The 25076-nt window shown below is 42.1% G+C and overlaps 1 protein-coding gene across 1 annotated transcript; it reads right to left on the minus strand.

Annotated features, from left to right (window-relative positions):
• Positions 1–3337: 3337 nt before the first annotated feature.
• On the minus strand, positions 3338–24036 carry ITIH4 (inter-alpha-trypsin inhibitor heavy chain 4; the record flags this gene model as incomplete). The annotated part of the gene is made up of 22 exons (XM_082487825.1): positions 3338–3814; positions 4436–4538; positions 5376–5530; positions 6970–7144; positions 7811–7924; positions 8398–8436; positions 8764–8817; positions 9440–9472; positions 10980–11012; positions 11523–11677; positions 12350–12489; positions 13009–13191; positions 14085–14266; positions 16333–16449; positions 17429–17597; positions 18174–18290; positions 19711–19839; positions 19924–20034; positions 20138–20300; positions 20946–21050; positions 21476–21636; positions 23962–24036. The coding sequence occupies 22 exons, from the start codon at positions 24034–24036 to the stop codon at positions 3739–3741; spliced, it is 2589 nt and encodes an 862-aa protein (XP_082343951.1). The 3' UTR covers positions 3338–3738.
• Between the last annotated feature and the right edge of the window lie 1040 nt (positions 24037–25076).

The following is a 25076-nucleotide window of genomic DNA, read 5'->3' on the forward strand; positions in this document are numbered from 1 at the left end:
ATTCCATAGTACTTAAAGCCATCTGACCACTTGACTGTGCAGTGCTGAGGGCTGGTACAGTGCCATCGCTTGAGATGGCTGTGGGCCTCCAGGAATTCTGCATTTTCATATTTTAATTTGAGCCTAACTTTTGAATGCCCAAATCTTTATAAATTAATGAAATACCACAGTTCCAAACAGCACTCACATTTAAGTAACATGTCTTTTGGACAGTATCTTTACTGAAATGCCATGACTGTCTTCCAGTAAAATTCCTCCCTCTGTTCCCATAACAGAATTTATGTACATATTTCAGGGCAAGAAATATCCCATTTATTTATATATTCTTTTTGTACGGGAAGAAATTGTAAGCTATTAGCTCTAAAGCAAAAAATAAGCAGATTTCTATTTACTTCGAGTTTTCTTTCAATCAAATCAGCCGTAGGCAAAGCAGTTGTGGTCTCACATGGTGAAGTGAAATTTCCCTACTGTTATATGACAAGGAGAGAAAGTCAGTGTGTGGGAAACTAGAATGCAGACACATGTGAGGAAAGAGGAGTGTAGTGGGAAAAACAGAGATGACATAAGATGTGATGGATTAAACTGAAAGAACAAAGGTAGAGGTAAAGAAAAATGCAACAAAAAATAGAGGAAAAATGTACTTACTGTTAAATTTATGGGAGAGACAGGCCTTCTCTGGGAAGAAAATCCTTTACTAAATGTGGAAGTTTTGTAGAAGAAAAATAATCAATTCTTGCAGGGAGGGCGGATGTCACAGTGGCTAGATACATCTGCCTGCTAAATTCAGACAAGAATGATGAAAGGAAACAATAGTTTCTACAGAAAGTATAAGTTACTCAAAAATGAGGAAGGCAGGGAGAAAAACATGAAGGAATGAGAGAAGACCAGAAAACTGAAACTACTAAGGTTAAGTTTACGTGGTTCTGCATTTTTATTCTAAGATAATGAATTACATGGAATAAAATAAAATAAAGGAATGATCCATTTGGGATCCTGAGACAGGAGCTGTGGGACTGCCCATTGGGGCTGCCCCCCTACTCACTTGCTCCGTTAAAGCAAAAAAACAGAGCAGTGTTCAGCAGATCTTGACCTACCTGGCTGGCAAAGCTTGGGCACAAGGCGATAAAGGGCACAGCCTGAGCCACAGCTTTCCTGCTTAATCTATGGGGATGAGGCAACTCTCCGGAGGCGGCAGGAGTCTTGTCAGCTGTGACGGAATTGTCAGCCAGAAGTTGACCTCAGGGGCTCCAGTCTGCTTTTGCATGGCTTCTGTGGCAGCCTGAGAAACTCCTGCTTGCACAGGTGGAGATAGAAAAATCCCCTTTTTAATATGTAGTTCTTCCATGATTCCTGCAGCATATGAGATAACTGCAAATGGAGCGAAGTTAATAATAAGGGCAGAGAGAAGAGGCAGACAGATGCTTACAGTTAGATAAAAATTTTACTCCTACCACTGACTGGTACAATGCTGGTTAAAAGAGAAGAGCGAGAGATATACTGTGTATTCTGCATCAGAATTAGAAATTATAGAATGCAAAATATTTATTACTGTGTCTGCCTTCAGCTTCTTGAGCAAGGGAAGGGAACGTAAGAAATCAGAAGCCCACCAAATCTCACTTTGGGGCTTGGAAAGGAGAGAAGAGTGACTAAATAACAAATTAAGACAGAATTCAAGTGAAAAAGGGTGAAATGGAACATACTTACAGAATGGAAAGCAGAGGTGCAGAGGGGAAGAAGCACTGCAGAAGGGATTTGGGAGTCGCAGTAGCCAGGCACACCAGCAACATAGGGCTGCTGCAGAGAAGACAGACATCCCTGTAGGTGCAGCCAGTGAGCATCTCTTTTAATACACGAGAGGCTCCATTAGCCGGAGGCAGCTGTGGGTGCAGTCCCCTGCGCAGCTCTGGGCACAGCACTTCAATGCAGTGTAGGCAAATTGGACGCAGTCCAGAGGACAGGAGGAGCTTTGCAGAGTTGTAGGGAGCAGGGAAAAAAAACCCAACTACGTGAAAAGTTGCTGTGAGGAAAGCTGACATCTGGTTTTCTTCCCATCTGTCAAGGTTAGCAGGATCTGCTTCTTTGCAGCATGGGAGAACTGCATTAACAGAGCCGCAGGCTGCATGGGACGTTTGGGGAACCTTCAGCACTGCAGGTTTTAGCAGATGGGTTAGAAGAGCGGCACTCAAGAATGGTCTGTGCACTTGAGCCTCACTTAAAGCAGAGGGGACCGGTTGAAGATGCCCTCCAGCCATGCCTCACCGCTCCCTATTTCTGTGCTATTTGCTATCCCTGCAGCGAGCAGGCAGGTGGAGGAGGCAACATGTAGACAACCTATAACTGAAAACAGGGAATTTTTAATTTGCAGTAAATCTGCTGATAAAACCCAGCCTCAACAGCACATAATTCAAGTACCAAGTTCATGGAAATAATCTGCTTTTCAAATTAGTAAACCTGTTTATGATGTGGTGAAGCAAGCTATCTGGTGTTTTCAGTTTCCAAATTCCACATTGTCTGTCATGTAATTTGTCCCGACAAATCTGCATCTCCAAATCTGCACCTTGGAAGTACAAGCAATTCACACAAACTTATCTTGGCATCACGTCTACACAGTTCTTAAAAACAGGCTTCTAATTACATAGTTTGCTTTATCTTGCTGACTTTGGCAAGAAATTGCTTCTCTTTTAATACATTGCTTTAAAATAATAAGCTTTTTACTGTTATTGGCAGGATAGAAAGCAACTTTTGTTAAACCTTCTACAATGCTGGCATATTTATGGGTTCAAAAATATACAGGAACTGAAATTCTAAAACACAAAATAATTTTGGAATTAAAATTTATGAAAAAACCTGAAGACTAAAACTACAAATTGCATTCCACAGGCAGAGGCTTCTGTGTGTACAATTCCTCTGAAACGTTACCTCCATGCACCACGTGGATTTTTGAGCTCTTCATTATTTGTAAAACATCTTCCAATGTTTGCAAAATGTTGTATGCAATTGTGCCAAAAGCAGCTGCTAAATTTCAGGGTTGAAATGCTGTCTTTTGCAACAACTCAGAGATCTGTTTCACAACCAGTCCCTGGCTGTTTTGAAGGCATTTATTGAAGCAGAGCCTCAGAAATGGCAACAATGAAGGGGACTGCAGCCAGCCCGGGCTGCCCCCCACTCATGGGCCTATTGCTGACTGCATGAGCTTGGAACGTTGTTACAGAACAATCTCCAAAGGACCCCGATACAGCAAAACTGCTTTTTTTACATAAAATAAAAAATGAGAGAAATGGTAAACTAACACTGCTTTAAACTTCATACTCTTTTTACAAAACACATAGTTCTAGAACACTGTCATTTGTAACTGGGTAGAGAGTGTGTATTTTAGAAACCTATTACTGTTTGTATGACAGATTTGTTGGATTGGGTGATGCCAGTACTTATTTTATTTGGACACCTAAGGCTGTGTGTCCATATCAAACTGTGAGCTGATGATATCAATTTTATTTAGTTCATTCATATAAATCTTCAACAACATAACCAGATTGAATATTATAAACCATTTTAAAATAACAAGCAAGCAAGCACATTCTCATCTTGAAAGTGTAATTATTTTGAGGGAAAATATTTGTGACATTTATCTATAGTAACAGGTAAGGCTTTAACTGTGGTTTCCTTGATGAGAGAAAGTATCAAAAAATATTTGGAAGAACATCATTTGCATCGTTTTCTTTCCCAGAATTCTCTTTTCTAGGGAGTTATATTTATTGACCAGCAGGGAACAGGATCACTGGTTGACTCAAGCCTGTAATCCTTCTTGTATTGCCTGAAACAAAATCAAAACAAGAAAAATTCGTTATAAAATAACCAAAGGGCAGGCACAGAAGCGACCTTGTGTTTGCAGATGGTACCAGGAGTCAGAGGGACTGTGCGCAGGCAGACCTGGCACCTCTCTGCTCCCGGAGCTGCTGATGGGGACACAGAGGGACAGCAAGCAGAAGCTGCATGCCCACAGCGTTCCTTCTAAGTCACAGAAACTTCCTAAAAGCAATTGAAGTGTAAAATTCTTTTTCTCATGGTAAATCTGGCTGAGAAACACCCTCCCTCTATCCATGTAAACAAGGCAGCAGAACCTTACTTTATTTGGCATTTTTTTTTATGCAAACCGTAGCCCCAGGGTATGCTCCCTCCTCCTCCCCCCCCCCCCCCCCCCCCCCCCCCAGCCCCAGGAAATAGGAGCCATAGGCCCCGTAGCATCACTTAAAAAACAAGAAATTCAGGTTGTTAGGGAAAAAAAACAAGCACAAGTTCCTATTATTCACAGGAGAGAGGTGTATTCTTATAGACCAACACTCCTTTAGTTTCCTTTCATTTTGATCTCAGATATTTGCTGATAAAATACATCTCAAAGCATGCACATCACTCACCCTTATCCCATATCTGTTACCTGGTAACTTTGTGCTCAGATCCAGACACATTTAGGAGTCTTTCATCAGCTCTCTGATTGATGTCAGAATTATTCTCAAAATGAGCTTTTGAATAAAATTGACCTAAGTAACAGACAAACAAATTTTTTAAAAAACCAAACCATCTAAGTATTGTGGTTCATTTAACCCAAATGGCAGCTATAACACCAGGAAAGCAGCTCTCCGTCCCAGAAAACAAAGAACCAAAAGACATTTGGAAGTTCCCTTAGTAAGTTAAGAAAATCCCTGTGTTTCAGCTGTTATTCCTAACACTTCTCCACAAAGACATTCACCCTTGCTCTGATGGGTTTTCACATTTTTTTGGTGGTTTTAGAATATGCAGCCTCTCTGCAAAGTTTTTGAAACAACTTCAACTTCAGTCCCATCAGAATTTTTGGAGTTGAGATGTGCAGGACCAGCTGGCCTTCATTTTCCAACCCTGATTGTTTACAATTTTATGTCCATTATTTATAGTCCATTACTTGACATCAAATTAATTTGCTGCATAAATTATGTCATTCCACAGCATTGTTGAGGTTAAGCCCAACTATTAATTTAGTCTTATTTTAACACTTTCTAAACCCACAATAGTCTATTTCGGCTTGTACCACCAGTGAGCAGAAAAACAAGGGTAAAACCTCCCCTCTTCGCAGAGTAGGGTCTGGATTGCTGTGCATGAAAAGGTGATATTAGATGTCTGAAAAGAATAAATTAAACATAAAGTTTCTCTAAGAACCCCCTGAATTTCAGCATTCCTGCTGCCTTGCCTGCTCACTGATTTTCATGAGAGCTCGTTAGGACCCAGGGAAGAAAAATCTGAATAAAGACTTATGATGCGACTCAAGAAAAAAGAGTTTTCATTGCAGGAATTTAGTTACTAGATCATTCTTCTTTGCTGCATACATCCGTAATGATACATACCCACAACTCCACTGACTTTGTCAGAAAAACGGTCGGTGTTCAAGAAATACAGGCCAAGGAAATCATCTGGAAATTTTACGAAGGAAATTTTTACTGTGACTGTATCAGACAATGATGCTGTAATGCTCCTTTCCTTTTCCACTGAGACTCTCAGCCTAGAAAGTAAATTATGACATAATTTCCAAGAAGAAGATGAAGAAAGAACATGTATTTGAGTAGCTGACATTAATTTATTAAAATAATTTAATTTTTGTCTTTTTTCTCTTCGCATTTTTCATGACCTGTTGGTGGTTATTTTTAAACTAGAAAACATTAAGTAGCATATCTTTCCTCTCTATGCTGCACAACATATCTTTTCCATATCAGGTTACATGCAAACACACCAACGGAGAAGAAATTTTTGCTGATGAAAACACCTTATTGCCATAATGACAAGAAAGGCTTGGATGAAAAAAAAAAAGAATATTTTCTTCTCATTTTAATGAGAAAAAAGGTAGACTAGATAAAATAACTCAATCTATTTTATGAACAAGTCAAATACTTTTTTCTTGGATAATTCACAATTTTTTGCAGACTCTACCTTTCGAGTAACCCAACTAATTTTATTTTCCCCCCAGGTGGACTCGCAGAACACCAACATCCACTGTCGTTTTCCTCCCTTGCAGATCGGGCCAGACAGAACCCCTCCCATGCGCTGCAGGTGCAAGGGCTCGTGTGCTGCTTTGAAGCAGGAGGATCATTCTGCTTGGCAGATGGCAAACTATAGAGGGGCATAAATCCAGCACATTCTTGGCTCCGTTTGGATTACAAAAATAATTTAAAGCAGTTGTTTTAGGCTTTCTGTTATTGTCTAGAACTGTCTATAAAGGAGGGAGTGCTGCATGTCCTGTCCACCCCAGACCAACAGCAGATCCTCCCGGAGGTTTATTCCAGCAATGCAAAAAAGCTAGTGGATCTAGCTACATTCAGCTCTTTCTTGTGGTTGTGAAGGATCCTGCTCTAATTAGTCCAACAAATGAAGTCTACATTTAAAGTACCCTTTCTCCAACAGTGGGCACTTAGTTACAGACAGCTATTCAAACACTTTTATGCCTTCCCGTAAAACATGTCAGCTACCCAGATGTGAGTTATGGCTGAAACTGAGGAGAAAGAAAACTTCAGCCAGTGTGGAGCCAACCGATGTATAAAAGAGATAGTAAATGTCACAGCCATCACTTCACAGTACTCGCTCTGCAGCTGGAGGAACACAAAGTGCCTGGTGGCAGCCAGCACGGCGGTGGCACGGGGGCTGCTATGAACCGCAGTGGGTCCTTTTCTTTGGAAGATAAATTTTCTGCCTCTGGTGTAGAAGCAGGAAGGCAGACTGGTGGTGCAGTTGTTTTGATTCTGTTACACAGGCACGGAGAATTAAACTTTTTTTGGTCTCTGTATTTGAAATGGGGAATTGTGAAGGTACCCTGTTCCGCTCACATTGAGTTACCGGATAAGGACGTTTGGAAACACTTACTTGAAGCAAATGAGAAAGTGGAGGCCTGGATGAAAAAAGGCCTGACGCATTTTAAAGTTTGGGAAAGGACAGGGTGACGTTTCTTACCCCTGGACGGTGGAGGTGGCTGACTGTGTCCATGGCAGCCGAGTGCTGTCATTATTGTGGTTTAGGATGACCTCATCTGTGGAGACGTGGATTCGTGCGGGGGGATTCACATAGTTAATTTCAAACTGCACAAAGTAATTTATTCTGTCTCCAAGTTTCCCCGTCACAGCGAGTCCTTTAATAACATCGACACAAATCTGTCAAGGGACTGTGCTTTTAAGGTACAAGTCATCTTAATAAAACTGATTCAGCTTCAGTTGCTGAAACAACTTCAGGGTCTCAAATCTTGTTTTGGGAGGCACAGCACCCCTGGATTTCAGGTCCATGTGCCCCAAGGCTGTGGTGGGGTCACCAGAGTCTATTTACCCCCATGATGCCACCTCCTTTCACAGAGGTGGCTCTACTCCATAATCAGAGCAGCTGACAACCAACGCCTGGGGCCATGGCTCCTCTGAGTACAGGACCACAGAAAAACTGCAGTGCGTTAAAGAGTGTACCTCTTCCTGGTAGCATGTAGAGATCATGGGGTTTAAGGTCTCTGCATTCTCAGAAGCCCCCAAGGGCTGGGCAGGGGAAAAGCCTAAAGGCCATGGATGTGATACCAGGAGAAGGAGGTGACCCACAACCAGACCTGTGAAGAGTGCCCTCAGCTGTTGCACAGGCAAAGTTTATATTGCCTAATATAAAGGAAAAATTAACGACAGGCTCTTGGGTCACTGCAAGGCAGCGGGTATGATATGGCCTTGCATGAAAGGGGGTTATTCCCAAAGACACCAACTGGTGTCATAGACCAAAGTGACTCTCCTTGTCCTTGGTAGCAGGGGTAATCTGAGTCACTCACCTTGCTCCGGATCTGACAGCAGGTGGACAGAGGGCTGTGCTTTTCCATCAGTATTTAAACAGATGATTTCATTTTGCTTGGGTAATTGCAAGAGAAGCTGTGGATATTCATTGCCTGAAAAGCCAGAAGAACAATGTTGGCATGCAAAGAGAAATCTAGCCTGTGCCCTTTGGATAGGCACAGCAAAATTAATTAATCAATTTATACCTAAAATATTAGTTATAGTTTTTTATAATAGAATTATTAAAATCAACACAGTAATATTATTGAAAAGCACACCCAGACACAGCATCTTGATAAGAATAAAACCAACAGATTTTTAAACTTAGAGTTTAAGGACAGTAAGCCCTTAAAAAAACTGAGGCTGAAGATCTGGTGTACTACATATTGCTGTTGGTGGTTACACTTGAGCCAGAGAGGCTTTCTCATGGGATTCACTTATGTGGAAAGAACAAGCCAAGGTTTGCAAGAAGGGCTAAAGGGTTTTCATAGAGCTGATGAAGTCAGAAAAAAACATTATTGTATGAAAAACTGTACATTACAATTATACTAATTATTAAAATGGGACTAGTGTATGTATTACTTACCAGGAGGTTGTGCTTTCATTTTTTCTCTTAGCCTGACAACTGAAATACTTAAAATTAGTAAGAAGAGTTTAATGAAACATTTTTCTCTAAGTCAGCTAATTAACCAGGAAGAATATTGTGACAGAAGTATTTTTAGCAGAGCTCTTCACTCACTTCTATGGAGAGCTTTGCTTGAAACAAGATGTCCCAATGGGGTAAAAAAGTGCAATGTCCAGTGCCTGTTTCTCTTCGGATCAACCATGCCACTGGGGCATGCTCAGCCCGAGCTGCGGGAGGGTTTAGAGCTGCGTGTTCAGCGCCTGCTATGCAGCATTGAACCCCACGTGCCCACCCCAGCTCCTCTCACACGCCACTGTGAATAACTACCTACTGACGACAGCTTTTTGTTGCTTCCAGATTGGGGCTCAGAGCGCCATCGACCTGAAAAAAAAAAGGTTTTCCCAATGTTACATTAGTTTGGAGTCATGCCTTGCATCTCCCTCCCCACCCTTTAAAACAGGGAATCCCTCCTGCTCATTGCCTGCTGACGTTTTTTGGCTACAGCCACGAGCGCACACGTGCAGATTCTATGCAGCCAGCAGCCGTCACCTTCTCTGCTCGGCGCTATGGGAGCTCATAGTGATGCTGAGCTCTGTCGCTGCTGTGTCCTGGAATTTCTTCCTTGCAGGACAGGCATTGTCATTGTGCAGATGGCTGTGCCCCACATTGGCTTCACTCAGCAAACCCCAGGACTGGTAAATTTTTTTTTTTTTTTACACCCGTTTCCTTCAGCTTACTAATACATGCTTTTCCAGATCTTTCACATTTATTTTTAGGATGTACAGTATTTTTTTTTTCTGTAAAGGGACAAAGATTGTTTTCAAAAGTTTATAGTTTGTTAGAAAATATCTGTGGACTGAAATGCATATAATAAAAATTAAATTCTATATCAATTGGGTATCCACAATCAAAATGGATTTATTAAAGTAATGTTGCTATGAACCTACACATGAAATGAACTTTCTAAAATGATTCTGAATAAAAACAAAGGAGGAGCACTTACCAGGAGGTGCTCCACTCCTCAGTCTATAAGCATCTGGAGAAAGAAAAGAGAATATTAGTGTTTTATTTGTGATTGTATTACATACCTTACAGGAGCATGTCAAAATCAAATCTGTAATTCTCCAGCTGCATCTGTCATCCTTTCCCAAAGTAAACTATCTGCAATAATGAAGTCCACAGAGCATGAGCACTGATACCTGGAAAATCTTTCCAGCCAAAGTAAGGAAATGGACAGAACCTACTAAGAACTTTGTGAGGAAAGGATTTGCAAAAAGGGATTTGATTGTCTGCTGGATGCCTGGGGCCTCACCCGCCTTGTGCATGGGGAGGCGGGGAGTGGTAGTGCCAGTGCAGCAGAGTTGCCAGTCCCCAGTGTGAGGGTGGGTGCTTCTAGTGGAAGGGGTCACCCGGCATGGGAGGCTCTGCGAAGGGACCAGCTCCACGCGGAGTTACAGCACCAGCACAGGCTCACAGCACGGTCCCTCTGGAGCACTGCAGCTGCAGACAAGAGCTGTTACTGGCAGTTAAAAATCAGACGAGCTAAACATGAAAAATTGCAACAACACCCAAAAGAGCACATCAAAACTTCCCTTGGTCCCAGTAATGCAGCATCCTGTTTGCCCCTTCTTCTCCCTGGCCACTCCAGCCATGCTGGTCTGTCACAACAGCGAGCAGCAGTGCTCAGCAATGCTCAGGTGGGCACCAGCCCCAGATCCTGTGGGGACATCCCTGTGCCTTCAAGCAGCCATGCCTGCCTGTCCATCACACCAACGTAAGGCTTGGCATCTACTACGGAAACAGGTTGTGCTGCAGACGTGGCCCCAAACGCTTCTCCTCTTGCAGACAAAGGAAGCTTTGAGGGAAGGGCAGTGCCAAGCCCTGCATGCCCCCTGAGCAGGGCAGAACGGTTGCTGCGCCATGCTTCAGGTCAGGGAGTTTTCTGCTATTAAACTTCCCAGCACCACTTTGAAACAGTTAACCTTCAGAGAACGGGGCAGCATTGTAATTCCCTCAACACATTTCTGTGACAGAAGTAGAGCAAACCCAGGCCTCTTTTCCTGTAAAAGCATTGCTATTATGATGTATTATCATAGCTGGGATTATCAGATTAGTAATGCCAGAAGTTTAAAATTAGTATTCAAACAGATCTATTTCCGGAAAGAGAGAAAAAAAAAAACTAAATCATCCTCAGAAGTCAGTCCAAAATATTTTTACCTTAATTTTTTGACAGATGCTTCACACATGGTAGAAGAAGCAGAAATCCTCATTAGCATCATTCACTTGAAGAACTACTTTTCCTCATGAGTAAAGAAAATTTGACTTTTGAGACTTGGAATGGAAGAATGGAAGATTTTCTCCCTTTGACCATGTTACTCACCCAAACCTGCACAGACCTCGGCAGTCATTGCTTGTTTTGCTTCACGTATTTTTCCAAATCTCAGATACTTCCCTCTACAGAACCACCACCATGAGCTCTTTTATTTTTTTTTCATTAGACACTATTATGGAAACGTGCTACTGGAAAAGAAGAAAACATTTACCTCCTACTGGAAAACTGCTGGGCTTCTCATTATCTAACACAAGGAAAAGGGACAGATTAGTGTCAGGCAGTCTACACTCAATGACTTCACCCATGTGCAAACCAGAACACTGGGACAAGTGAGTGTTGGACTTCAGGTGCTGAGCTTTTTTTGTGTTAAAGGACAGTAGCTAGAGCACATGCAAGACTCCTAGCAATGGCCTGCTTTCCTCCCCTGGATTCGTTTTTCCACTTTAACACTACAGAGAAAAGTGTAGTATCCCTCTGGAGTGGCAGGAATGCTGAGTAACAACTGTTAAATTACTTTTAGTTAATATTTAAACAAATTATTTTCCCTTTCAATAGTAGTGTCCATTTCACCACTTCACCTTTTAAAAAAATCCTGTATGTTTTATTTTGAAAGAAAGCTAATCCCTGAACTCCTGCCTCTGATGTGGTTTATTACTGTGTCATATCACCATAAAATGAACCTACCCTGGAGGTCAACAACAAATCACCAATAACAACAGCATGTTTCAGGGGGGCTGTCTGCTGCCCCATTTACCAGCTTCGGTGGGTTTGTTCGCCAGCTCCATCTGCTGCTGGCCAGCGGGTTTGGTGACTACCATGGAAGTGAGGGGTGTAACAAAGCTGTACCGCAGAGACAGCTCTAAGGCTTGCACCTCCAGGGTTTTCTGGTCCTCTTCTTCTGCTGAAATACTAAAGTCTGTGTTAATGATGAAGAAATAATGTATAGAGACTATGAGCAGGTCATCTTCAGATTCTTTTTCATATTAGCTGTGTCTTAACAGATATTTTTTATTATTGAAGGGTGAGTAGTCTTACTGGGATAACTCTGCTGTTCACGTGCTTGAAATTATGGAGATGTGTCCTGGTTTGAGGCCCAAACCATGACAAGATGCTTAGTTGTTTGCAACACTGGAGCCTATGTATGGTTCAAATACATAAAAATAATAGATACATGAACTATGAAATGTCTTATGGACATATTGTTATTTCACTAGCTATTGCCATTCACTTATCTACAAACAACAGACAAATACACACATATACAGAGACAATGTGTAACAACAGCTTAACACAATCCATGCAATTAAAATCTATTTCATAGTAATGTCATGAAGAATGTTTTATATTGTTTTCATATGTATATATACATATATCTACACATTTAATGATAGAGCACTATCATAAACTGAAAGGCACCTCATGTTCCTCATACAGTAATGTAGTATTCTTCCAGTATGTTTTTAATATTACCTGCAGAAATATTTCTGCTTCTTTGTGTTTTCCAATAATATGATTTGTGAATAAGGAATTTGTGTTTTAAGAAGTTAGACGTTTGTAATATGAAATATTAAAATAGCTTACGATTTTTCCAGAAGCTGTTGAATGGTTAAGTAAGCCCACAGTCTCTCTATGAAATTTCCAAAGATGTAACTTTGATTTTGAAACACTTGTTCCTTCTCTTTCACATTTGCTTCTTCTTTAAGAGTCAAGTCACTAGCATGCTGAAGAGGGAGAAAACTGACCATCAAAAGAATAGTTCCAGACTTCTTCCATTGTCACATTATTAGACTTAAAAGAACATCTTTCAGTATTAAAGTGCCCTTTTTGTGCTTCAGTTTTGTCCTTTCCAATTGGAAAATGCAACTCCAAACTGCCAAAGAAGCATGCGTTTTGGATATATATTTCTGGAGTTGAAACAGTGTTGAAAACAGGAGGTAATGAAATTGTTCTATTTCAACATTTTTGAGATTAATAATTCAGATTTCCTTCTTCATTCTAGAAGTACAAACCAGTTCCCTAAAAATGCTTGAAAGGCCAAGATATTGTGGTTTTGAAAGGATTAAAATTGCTTTTCACTTATTTGTGGATACATTTCAAGGCTTTTCTTTTGTAGCAAATTCAGGAAGGGAAAATTGTTTTGAGTTCTCATGTAGAGAACATATATTTCTTAAAGTCTTCTATTGCACCATAAAAGACAGAAGGGAGACATGTTTTTCACAGTTAGTAAACTAAACACTTACTGACTGAGCTTTAATTTCTACTGGCAAAAGTTCCAGCTCATTGTTAATTTTTCCAGATACTATAATTTCGGATCCTTCAAAAAACAGCTTGAAATTGTTCTTGGTTAATCCCTCAATGGCATTTTCTGGATACTGCATTTCAATTTGCATTAATATTGGGGTAGCGACCTCTTGATAAAAGCCCTGAAGAGAAGCAGAGAGAGAGAGCACGCACAAATGACTGCAAAATTATGCAAAGCAATATGTTGAATGTCTAAAACACCCTTAAAAAGAAGGGAGCAAAGCTTTTTCTTCAGCAGTGTAAGACTACTGCAAACCTAGGGGGAAAAAAGTGTTTCTTCCCAAGGTTCAGCACACCTTCTCCAGCCAGGCTGGCAATGCCATATAAACTGTATTTCCCATGGTAATTCAAGTACCCAAGCAGCATCCCCATTATCACCATCCCACCCAGTTAGGTGTTTCACTTTAGCCACTTTTCACATCTGATTTTTTAAACTTGACCAATCCTGAGGATTAATCTTTCTCTTTCTGGACTGGGGCTGCTTTAAACAAACCCAATCTCTGCATATCCAGCCAAAACAGGTAGAAGTGGTTCCCAAAAAAGAGAATGTCCTGAAAGGTATAACCCCTCTCCAGATGGACAGAAAAGACCGAGGCTGGTGGTACTGCAAAGCTAGTTTGCCTGTAGGTGCCTCAAACTACCCACTGATTTTTAGAGAAACCATAACAAACAGCTTCCAATAATATGGCTTCAAGTAGTTGGAAGTCAGATCCGACAACAGAAGTTTTTCCACCATCATCGTTCCCGGACAATTTGTCTTTTTGCAGAGGTACAGAAACGTGTGAGTCTCCAGGTTTGTCCAAATACAGCTGATTTGAGGAGGACTTCAATTTTGAGGCATGGTTAGAAATCAAACCCTCAGATACCCCAAATTGCCTGCCTTCCTCCCACCCTAAAATTAACAGATAAACTCAAACCCAACTCTTCATCTCAGAAAATCTGTGGGTTTGCTGCTAAGACTATATATAACCTGTAGCTGATAGATGGCTTTTCTGGCATATTCCTTAGTCCTGACCTGGAGCTGCAAGGCTGCATCAGCGTTTTCATATATACGACGTGCTACTCCCCCATTGCTTAGGGCCATTTTCTCCAGGAACTTATAACTGACGTCAAACCCGAAGCCAAGGCAGAAAAGAGCGTATTTCCCATTGACTGCTTTCTGAATGTTTTCTTGAATTACTCCCACATTACTCTCACCTGTAATTGAAAGAAAAACATACCCTTGGTGGTTTGTTTTTTTAAAGTACAAAAAGACAGCAGCAAGTTCTGCTTAAAATCTCTTAAAAATAATTCAGAATAAAATATTAAAAATATGTGGGACAGAATTCCATTGATTGAGCTGGAGATGAAAGCACTGCTCTGCATTTGGAGTGCCAGAATCCAATTTTCCCCCTTGATGACTTTTACTGTCTTCTACTCATGTCGTCATGGATAAGTGCAAAATATTTTACAAGATTATGGGGGCCAGAGGAGGTTTTTAGGACAGAAGGGACACACACTACAATTTAACAGCGCAAGGGATGGAAACACTTGATCAAGCATTGAGAAGACAAGTACCATCCATAAAAATTATAAGCGTGAATTCAGAGAATAATGTATTGGTTAATGGTGTAATTCAGACAAACTACAAATTAACTCAGCCATGCTTCTCTCCCAGCCCCTTTGCGTGACAAAGGGAAAGAGTTTCACACCATCATCTTATCCCATTTGAAGAGCTGATGGCCCTGTATGGAGAGCTTCTCTATCAGCATTTCCAGGCAAGAACTGTCACTGCCTTCAGCAATGTCATGGAAGCAGCTCAGATCATAGAATCATAGAATGACTGAGGTTGGAAGGGACCTTTAAGATCATCAAGTCCAACCATTAACCTACCCTGACAAAGCCACTTCTAAACCATGTCCCCAAGTACCACATCTACCCTTTTTTTAAACACCTCCAGGGATGGCTAATCCACCCCCTCCCTGGGCAGCCTATTCCAATGTTTAATAACCCTTTCAGTGAAAAAAAAATTCCTAATATCCAATCTAAACCTCATCTGACATAACTTGAACCCATTTCCTCTCGTCCTATCACTTGTCACCAGGGAGAAGAGGTCAGCCCCCACCTCTCTACAACCTCCTTTCAGGTACTTGTAGAGGGTCAAAAGATCTCCCCTCAGCCTCCTCTTCTCCAGGCTAAACAACCCCAGTTCCCTCAGTCGTTCCTCATAAGATTTCTCCTCCAGACCCCTCACCAGCTTTGTAGCCCTTCTCTGGACACGCTCCAACACCTCAATATCCTTCTTGTAGTGAGGGGCCCAAAACTGAACACAGTACTTGAGGTGGGGCCTCAAGATTTCTCCCTTTCAGCCTGCTTTGCCAAGGAAGGCAGTATATGCAATAACGCTGCATGTATTCACCTGGCACTCCACCCCGGCCTGATTTCTAGCCAACTTGTGGATGTGCAATGTGCTCAGGGATATTTGAGAGTCACTGTGGCTGTGCTGAGCAGGCAGCACCGTGAGCTTAATTTTACTAAAAAAACCAACAAATAAACCAACCCCAAAGCAGTATGGATCACACAATCTGAAAGGCAGACTGATCTTATTAGAGGGCTTAGAGCTGAATTAATATTGCCTGCCTCAGAGAGATGCTGGTGCCACACAAAACTTGCACAAACTCCTGTTCAGAACAAGTGATGTTTGTGCCTTTGCAGTGGGAGTTACTCTTTATTTAACCCAATATTTTTATCTCAACCCTCTGGTTTGTGCTATCACAGCTGATCACTAGTGAAGAGCTAGACATGGAAAAGAATACAAAACAAGAGGCACTTTGAAAATACCTCAAGTTTGGGGCAAGGAGGGTAAAGAAATATAAGCGATACCTCTCAAATCGGACTGTACATAATATATGCAAAATGTCCATGTTTCTGCTCTAAGTATTTTACTTTCACATTTCAGCTGTGCCTGGATTATCTCCAAAACTTCCCTTGATTTTGTGAACTATGAAGCCAGTAGTATTTAGGAGTACAGTTCCCAGTTAAAGGACATGTAGTCACAGGCAGACAGGCTCTGCCATCAATTCTTACAGACCTTGCCAGAACCCTCTCATAATCATCCTCTCTCTGACTCAGATCCAGCAATAGCCCAGCCTGCTTATACCAGAGCTCTTTTTGAAACACAGACTATGTCTATCAACATCTGGGATGCAAATGTAAAAGATAAAAAAAAATAAAAAAATTAAGGAGAGAGAGGAGAGAATGGACTGAGGCCAGTATTTACTCACCAGAAGTGGGCTGGCCGTCTGTCAGCAAAATAATCATGGAGACAGTCCGTTCTGGCAGCCTCTTGGCTTTATCCAGCATGCTCACGGCAGTCAGCAGGGCATGATTGATATCCGTGCCTATAATGAGAAAGCAGGCATCACTCACCTAAAAAGGGTAATCATCTGAAGAAATCAGCGCACTTCATCTGCAGAGGCCCTGCAGAGTTGTTTAAAGTTTTCCGCAGGAAGTAATCCTTCAGATAGATGAGGATTTAGGGGTTTAGCCTACTGGGCTTAATTATGCTGTATTATATTGCAGTGGCAATGCTGGAGTATTCTTTTGGGAGCGTTTTCCACACATATATCATGGGAAATACAAACATGTCTAGAGCCATTAAAAAGTGCTTAAATAAACACACTGTCATCTGTTAACCTACATTTAAGAAATGTCTCCTAGCTTTATTTGAGAAGTCAAAGAAAAGAGCTGGGCACAGGTGGGCTTTATTTGGTGTTAGCACCTGGGATAAGAAAACCTACACTAATACTAACAGCATAACATTCACAGGGGATTTAGCCTTTTAGATGTCCTTAAAACTAAATAATAAAACAAAGTGCACTGAGTGATACAGCAATTTAAGTACTTCATGGCTATTTTGATTTTGATTATTTTGTTTCTGTAGTTTGGCTTACACAGGAGTATAACTTTGGATACATTTTATTTTAAGGGAACCCTTGATATTAAAAAAAATCAGCAAATTTCTGTCAAATGTTGAATGAATTGCCATTTTCCTGTAGAAGAAAAAATGTAATATCTGGAAATCTTCCAGCCATCTCTGTTATAAAAATCTGAAACAAAACTTTGTGATTTGTATGGTTCATAGATGTGATGTGACCATTTCTCTATATCCATATCAAAATGTAGTCACCAATCCATCCCCTCCCACAACCAGCTTTTCTATCCCACTCATTGCTCATAGGTATTGAAAATTTACTCGCTTTTTGAGCACACACAGTAATTCTGTGGTAGTACATGACTAACAAAAATATTTTTTTTCTAAGCAATATAATATATTGGGTGCATGTATGTTGTTACAGGCCTCTAGTTGGTGCCTTGTACCTCCACTAGCAGAAAGAGTTTGCACGAATCCTGCAGCACTGGCCACGTTCTCTGCAGTGGCTTGCAGCAAAGAGCTCTTCCACTGTACTACTTTGCTGTTAAAGGTGATAAAGCTGAAATGATCTTCTGGGCGGAGGTCTTGCAAAATCTTCAACAGGGCATCCCTTGTCTGTTCCAAGGAGAAAACAATCACTTTGAATGTTTCTACTTCTCTGACAAAACTGGGATTGGAATTGCAGTATAATAAGGGGGTTTCTCTACAGCACTATTCAAGATGCAGCCCAATGCCCTTATTTAGTCCTATTGGCATTTTTCAGGTTGAGAGCATCAGAAACGGCTGATTCACTTAACTTACAGACACAAAAAAACTCCTATGAGGGCTGTAGTGGGCTTGTCTGCTCTCTAGCAAAGCTACATACACAGTCATCAATGAAGGTAAAACAGACAAATTAATTCTTTAAACTTCATTCAAGAAAAAAATCATAAGCAAAATATTCTGCAAAGATAGAGACAGAAAAAGCGCTCTCTGCCTTAAAGATTGATACCCGTGAGAATAGCCATATCAGAAAAAAGTTGCTCTTTGATAGCTTAAATCTCCACATATGTATTTTCAAGAATTTCTGTATGTCTGCAAATTTTGCTGTTACAAAACCAGCATGTGTTTTGAAAGTGAAATTCACAGTCACTTCCTCAAAAGGCTGGCGTGTGTGACTGATGCAAGCAGAGGTCAGTATTTTGAAGTTACCTGTTCGATTTTTCTGCCTGCCATGGAGCCACTTCGATCTATAACGAAGATGACATTTTTGGGAAACACTGGCATTTCATGGGGTGCAAAGTAATGCACAAAATACCCATTGACAATCTGAAATACAGAATAAAACCATGTATAAAATTACATCAAATAAATAAATATTGCATCTTAATATTTTGGCGTAGGGAGAAGGGGGGGGTGCATACTCAGCATTCTGTTCTTCTAGATAAGCCCAAATCAAAGAACTATTAAAATGTATTTCCTAGCTAGAAGTGAGACTATATGTAGAGAGCAAATTACAAGAGAACAGCATATATATATATTATATACCTCAGTGCAATATGTATGATATATCTGTATTATCACTGTACATTACGTTACCACTTTATTACCACCTATGAGCACATCTCTGCTCACTGACTGCGAATGCCATCTTTTACCATATTGATGCATACTTCATTAGTGAAATGGTATGGAAAATAATGTACTTTATTCCCTAGGATAAATTCCCTAGGATTGATCCATAAATATTTTTAAGTTCCTGCTCTGTTTAGTTATGCCTCACCTGCCACAAAAAATATAAAAAACCAAGCAGTCATTTTAATAGTTATATAAATCACATTCCCATAAACTTCATTTACAAGAAGCCACAAATACACAGAATCACAGAATGGCAGGGATTACAAGGGACCTTCGCAGGTCGTCTAGTCCAAGTCTCCCCTGCCAAAGCAGGTTTCCCTACAGCAGGTTGGACAGGATCGTGTCCAGATGGGTTTTGAGTATCTCCAGAGAAGGAGACTATACAACTTCTCTGGGCAGCCTGTGCCAGTGCTCTGCCACCCTCAAAGTAAAAAAGTTTTTTGTTATGTTGACAGAATTTCCTGTGTTCCAGTTTGTGCCTGTTGCCCCTTGTCCTGTCACTGGGCACCACTGAAAAGAGTCTGGCCCCATCCTCTTGCCACCCGCCCTTTAGATATTTATAAGCATTGGTAAGGTCCCCTCTCAATCTTCTCTTCTCCAGGCTAAAAAGGCCCAGGTCTCTCAGCCTTTCCTCATAAGAGAAATGCTCCAGTCCCCTGAGCATCTCCATAGCCCTCTGCTGGACTCTCTCCAGTAGTTCCTTGTCTTTCTTGAACTGGGGAGTCCAGTATACAGTAATCTGGACACAGTAATCCAGATGTGGCCTCACTAGGGCAGAGTAGAGGGGGAGGAAAACAACTTAGATCAGCCAAAATAATAATAAGAAAAAGAATGTAAAGAGACATCTATAAAGAAGCAATATAGATTTGGTATTGAAACAAAAGTTGAAAGATTGACTTTTTTTTTCATGGATGATCCATTCTTGCAATGTCTCTGGTGTCTCTGGGGATTTACTGAACATCATCATCAGTTCCTGCTCACCCTGGACTAATGGAAATAGCTTTTCCTGTCACTCTTGGTGTTTCAAAGTAAATGTTACTGTTTTGCTGATTGCACTTCACATTCAGATGTATCTATGATCTGAAAACATTTTTATTTCTATCTTTTTTACCTGTATATCACCCGCAGTGGCACCTCTCTTAACATCATAACGCACAACAAAGTCACCGTTGAGGAGGGTTTCAGCAAGTTCAGGATTTATCTTCTGTTGATCTACAGTTGGCTTAAATAAAATATGAGCCTGCAAAGCAATCAAAAGAAAAGATTAAAAGCAACATAATTTAAAGCTGCCACTGGCAGTGACATCTGGCAGCTGTTGCTTTACCTTGGTTTCGTTCTGCACTTTTGTGAGCGCTTCAGTTAACTCATTTGTCATGAATGTGCTGTCTGTTTCCAAGAAGCGTATGCCTTGGGGCTCAAAGATGTGCACATCAATCTGACAGTGCAGAAGAAGAGAGCATCAGCATCTCAGAGGGAGCATGGCCATGCTCGAAAAACACCATGGTGCTCCCTGCCCAGCCCTGGCTGGGACAGCTCACCTGGAAGTGCTTAACAAGCTGCTTCGGTCCGACCTTGATCAGCAGCTCGAACTTCCCCAGCTGCCGCTTCAACAGCTCCTCGTATGTTAGCTCAAAAGTGACTTTGCTGGCGGCTGCAATGCTGACGGACACGTGAAACAGCTCCAGTTTTCTGCCTGTAATTCTGTGGGGGGCAGAGAACAGAGACTTACATCCTGTGGGAAAGGCTTGTTTGTGGTGGCCAAAGTTTATGAATTGTGCTAAACAATGGCCAAGGGGCCGCATGCAATAAATAAAAATAAACAGTCTTCTCTCTTCATGGAGAAGATTTTTTACATTGCAGGCAGTATTATATAAATCACATATGTTCCATTAGCATCCCGTGGGTGCTGCATATGCAAGTTGAGAAATGCAGCAGAAATCTCTGCATGCCTCAGACTGGGATCAAACAGAACTGGGACTGAATACATGGGAAACGCATATTAAATATACCCTGAAAATGTGATGTCTGCTCAAGTGCCATGGTCCTCTGCGCTTGTGGGGAAGCAGACTCAATGACTGAGCATCATCCCAACCCAGCGAGGAGCTCCCACATGACAGCAAGTCCCAGGGCAACACTAAACGGTGACACCTCCCACTGAAGCCCATTGCAGAACCAGATATAAATCATATACATGTGAATATATATATGCGCACACACACACTGTCCCTCCCAACAAGAATCGAAGGCTGCTTTTCACATTTATCCCTGCTGAGAGGTAGCTGCCCCCAGCCAAACTAGAAGCCGAGGAAGAGCATTGGAGCAGCCTTACTCAGGACAGCAACGTACTTGATGAGGCCGGCGCTCTGCCCATGCGAGACCGCAGTGTCATATTCCTTTTGAGCAGAAGCTTTCTCCTTTATTATTCCCGGGTATACTTTACCATCGATGGACCTGTTTGGTTTCCATAAAAATTAATCAATATTGGAAGGAAAGCACTGGGGAAAGAAACAAGAGGAACGCTGCATTTTGTGGCCCCTGGGGCACAAGCAGGGGACAAAATCCCTCCCTGTCCAGGAGGATGCCAGGAGCCGCCACCACCACAACACAGCCCTCCTCCTTGCAGGGTCTTGAGGAGGCTGGAGCAGGAGAAACACCACCACCGAGCACGTTTGTCACCCACACTGTGCAGCAGGCCCTGGGCACCTTCTTTCTATTTGGCTGCCTACTACTTTGCCCCACAGAACATTTTGTGTAGGACCCTCCAGAGCACAAACTCCTTGTGCTTTTTGCTCAGCACCTCCTGAGAAGAAAGATGAACCCTCACCCCCAACCTCCAGAGTCGCCTCCTTCACACCACAGGTAAGGACTGGTCTTACATGGAGAAGTTTGTGATGAAGGCTGTCTTGGGTAACTCCACTTCAAAGGTTGCCTCTCTGGACTCATTAGCTCGGTTGACAATTTTGCTGGTGATGACAGTGTGAGCAAATCGCGATGTGACCTTGCAGTCCATGTGGAGGCTGTAGATTTTAATAGCATGCTGGAAAAAAAACAACCAACAGGCTGAAACAGAAACAGTTTTTTGCTCCTGAGCAGGCCTTAGCTGGGTGATGTTATTGGAATGAACTATTCGAAGGTCCAGCTGGAACTGGGGAGGGGGAATTGTTCATGACCAGGCTGGCCATCTGCTTATTCACATCTCTGCAAATGCAACCACAGCCCCATGCAAAATCTGCAGCTACATCTGCATGTTGTTGTTCCACAGGAGGCTTCAGTCGAGCCTTTTTCTGTGGTCTTCTCTCCTCAGGGTACTCTGAAGCAACTGCTGTGTCACCCCTAAGCTTAACCTCAGAAAAAACAGATGCCTCTTTAAGCATTCGACCCATGGAAAGAGACTTGCTAGCTTTTTGCATGACTATTTATTTGCTCTCCCAACTGTTGACTTTGCTGCATGTTTTTCAGTTTGGTACCTTGTGTCACATACAATGTTTAGCAGGTTTGAAAACCTGTGTGGGCCTCCAACCCTTGCCGGTTGCACAAGCAGGGATGCCCTTTGAGCGCTTTTGTTTCTCCTGATCTGGTACTTTCAGGGCCCCCAACGCCTGGGGGAGGAAGGCACCATCCTGGAGCTGCCTGAGAACACCCCACAGGGTGTCTGGACTGGGAACTGCCTGGAGCACCTGCCTCTGTAAACACCCACCTTTTGCATTTGGGATGTCTGTTTTAAAGGCCCTGCCTGTATTTCAGTGACACTAAGAAAGGTTGATCTGGACATCACCAGCCTCACAATAGTCCAATAGTTTATTAAAATAAAAAAGCTCAGCATCGAAGCAGATCGTTACACTTCTACTTTTCCGGCCTCACAAGTCTTTTGAATGGCTCATTGATCTTTAGTTATTTTGATAATTCATCTCCTGTACTTTGCTCACCAATCAAGAGCATCCACTGGCCTCTTCTTAGTTAGGGCACTGGCCGAAATTAAAAAGTTTAATCAAGCTAAAGATGGCCATTCAATACAAAGCTGTGACCACAGCTTTGTCTTTGGGCATCAGGGCAGGAGGGGCCACAGCCAACACCATGTGAGTAATGGATGGCTGTTTCGTTTTTCATTAGACATTGACAGAGTGTGTTTCATCTCCTAATGCCTACTGACAATCCAGGAAAATAGGATAAAACCCAAAAATATTAATCGAGAGAACAATTTCCTGATCCTGGCAGTTTGGGTCCCTCTCCCTGCCCATGCCTGCTGGGTGCCTGCCCCCAGCTGGAGCCCTCCCTGCCCAGGCTGGTGCTGTCTCTCCCAGGAGTGCCTCTTCCCAAAGGCTTTCCAAGTATCCCCAAGAACATCTGCACACATTTGCTGCCCTGCCATGCTCAAATCTGCCCATGGCACATTCGGAGGGGAGGTTTTGCCTTGACTGCGGAGACTCAAGTCGTATCTCATTGGGGCATAGCAGGCACGTGGTGGCAATGGCTGCCCATGGAGCATCCTTCTGGCACAGGAGGAGCTTGTCCCATGCAAAATCCACCCTGCCCCCATGTGCTGAAGGGACACTGTGGGGACAAGGGGACAGGGACCTGCACCCCTGTGCTTGCCCAGCCCCAGCAGCATTTTAGGCTGCGACCAGCACAAATGAGCACAGTGGGGTGCAGCACAGTGAGGGGCATTTCCGTGCCCTCAGTGAAGGAGGCAGGAGAGGTGCAGCCCCAGATGAGCACCCGAAAGCAGTAGGGAGTGACTTGTGGCCACTCCACAAGGTATCACATGCCCATACACCACATCCATGGCTTCTTGCAGAGCCCTTGGACACCCCTGCGGCAGCCACAAGACCTGTCCCTGCTTCCCAGAAACCTGCCTGCTTTTTGGTTGCATTTCACACTTTTCTGAATAGTCATGATGGAAACAGAACCCTTCCAACATAAGGCTTTCTCCATTCCTCTAATATTGATGTTTTTAAAATAAGACCGGTCACATGCACCCTGAGATGATACAAAACAGTCAGAAACCTTCTGGCACTGCAGCAGTCCTCATTTGGTCCTGCTGTAACGGCACTGTGTCAGGATCCAAACCTCATCTGGTGGCCAAAGAAGACCCATTGATCCCTTAAATTTGATATTTTTACAACCCTGGGGAAGAGCGTGATCAGACACACCTGCAAATGCTCTCCTGCCACATTTACAGTATATCAGCCCAAACAACTATCCAAAGAGGCCTTAAAAGGACCAAAAGCTCTGAAATCATGACACAGTACACTCGAGGCTCCAGAAGTGGTGGTTACCAGGAGTTACCTGCATTACCTGGCTGGCTAGATATTGTTAAATAAAAAATATAAAGATATTGTTAAATAAAAAATAGAGCAAATACCTTTTGAGCAACAGTTTCTGCTAATACTACGAATGAGGAAAAGACCATCAATGCGAACAACGTTCTCTCCTCCATTTTGGAAATACCAAATTTTCAAATGAAAACTCGGTTTATCTTAATCAGTTAATGAGTAACTTGTACTTGGTGACATTATGTAGACTTTGAAGAGACCCAGAAACTTAATATTTACATGTTAAACATCAGTAAAACTTGGACTCAGTTAACGTTTATTTTTCCAACAGATCTTTGCTGTTAAACATTATGCATTATGAAATGTTAAATTTCTAAAGTTAAGAAAACCTTATGTTTTCTTTTTAAACTTAGATCTCACTATGGCACGTGAAATCCCACAGGCAGACGAACTGTGCAACAAGCTGCATTTTTGGATGCATGAATCTCTACCATAGCCAAACAATAGTTTGAGAGGAAACATCCTTAATGCCGTAATGTCATCTCAAGCACTTCAGAGATTTGGAAATGGCCAAGACATGCAACATTCACATGAGATTTTACAGCTAGTGACTTCTTCAAACCTTGTGCCTCCCCCTGCCCAGCCAGCCCATGAAAGGTATGGACTGGCCCCCTTGAAACATCCCTTTTTGCTTCCTCTGACAATCCATAATCCTTGTTTGTCAAATAGCAAAGTCAGTTGTGGCTTGTCTTTAGCCAAACAATAAAAGTAATCAGACCTTGCCTGGAGAGAGGCCCTAAGTCAAGTGCCTGTACATACATGTACACAAGTGTACAAAGAAGAGACAAACCACCCAAAAATGAACGCAACAACAGCTGGCCCTAACACAACTGTGGCATATCCTGCTGGGGATTGTGCAAAGCTGCCTTTAACTTATGGGATCAGTGGGGCTTTTTGCACAAAAGGTCAGTGCTGGGAGGGCCTGCACCTGAATTTACCTAGAAACTGAGTGAGATGACCCTTTTCACCTCCTATTTTATAATAGTCTTCATCCAACAGGGATTTCGAACAGTTCCTGTGAAGGTTTTGTTGGTCAAGGGTTGGCTTGTAGCTCTGCAAAAAGAAATTATCTTAAAAGTCCGATTTTATACACAAATAATTACTGATAGTGTTATACTAACATAATTCCTAAAATACATGCTCT

The sequence above is a fragment of the Vanellus vanellus genome (assembly GCF_965231255.1).
Source record: "Vanellus vanellus genome assembly, chromosome: 9".
Lineage (NCBI taxonomy): Eukaryota > Metazoa > Chordata > Aves > Charadriiformes > Charadriidae > Vanellus > Vanellus vanellus.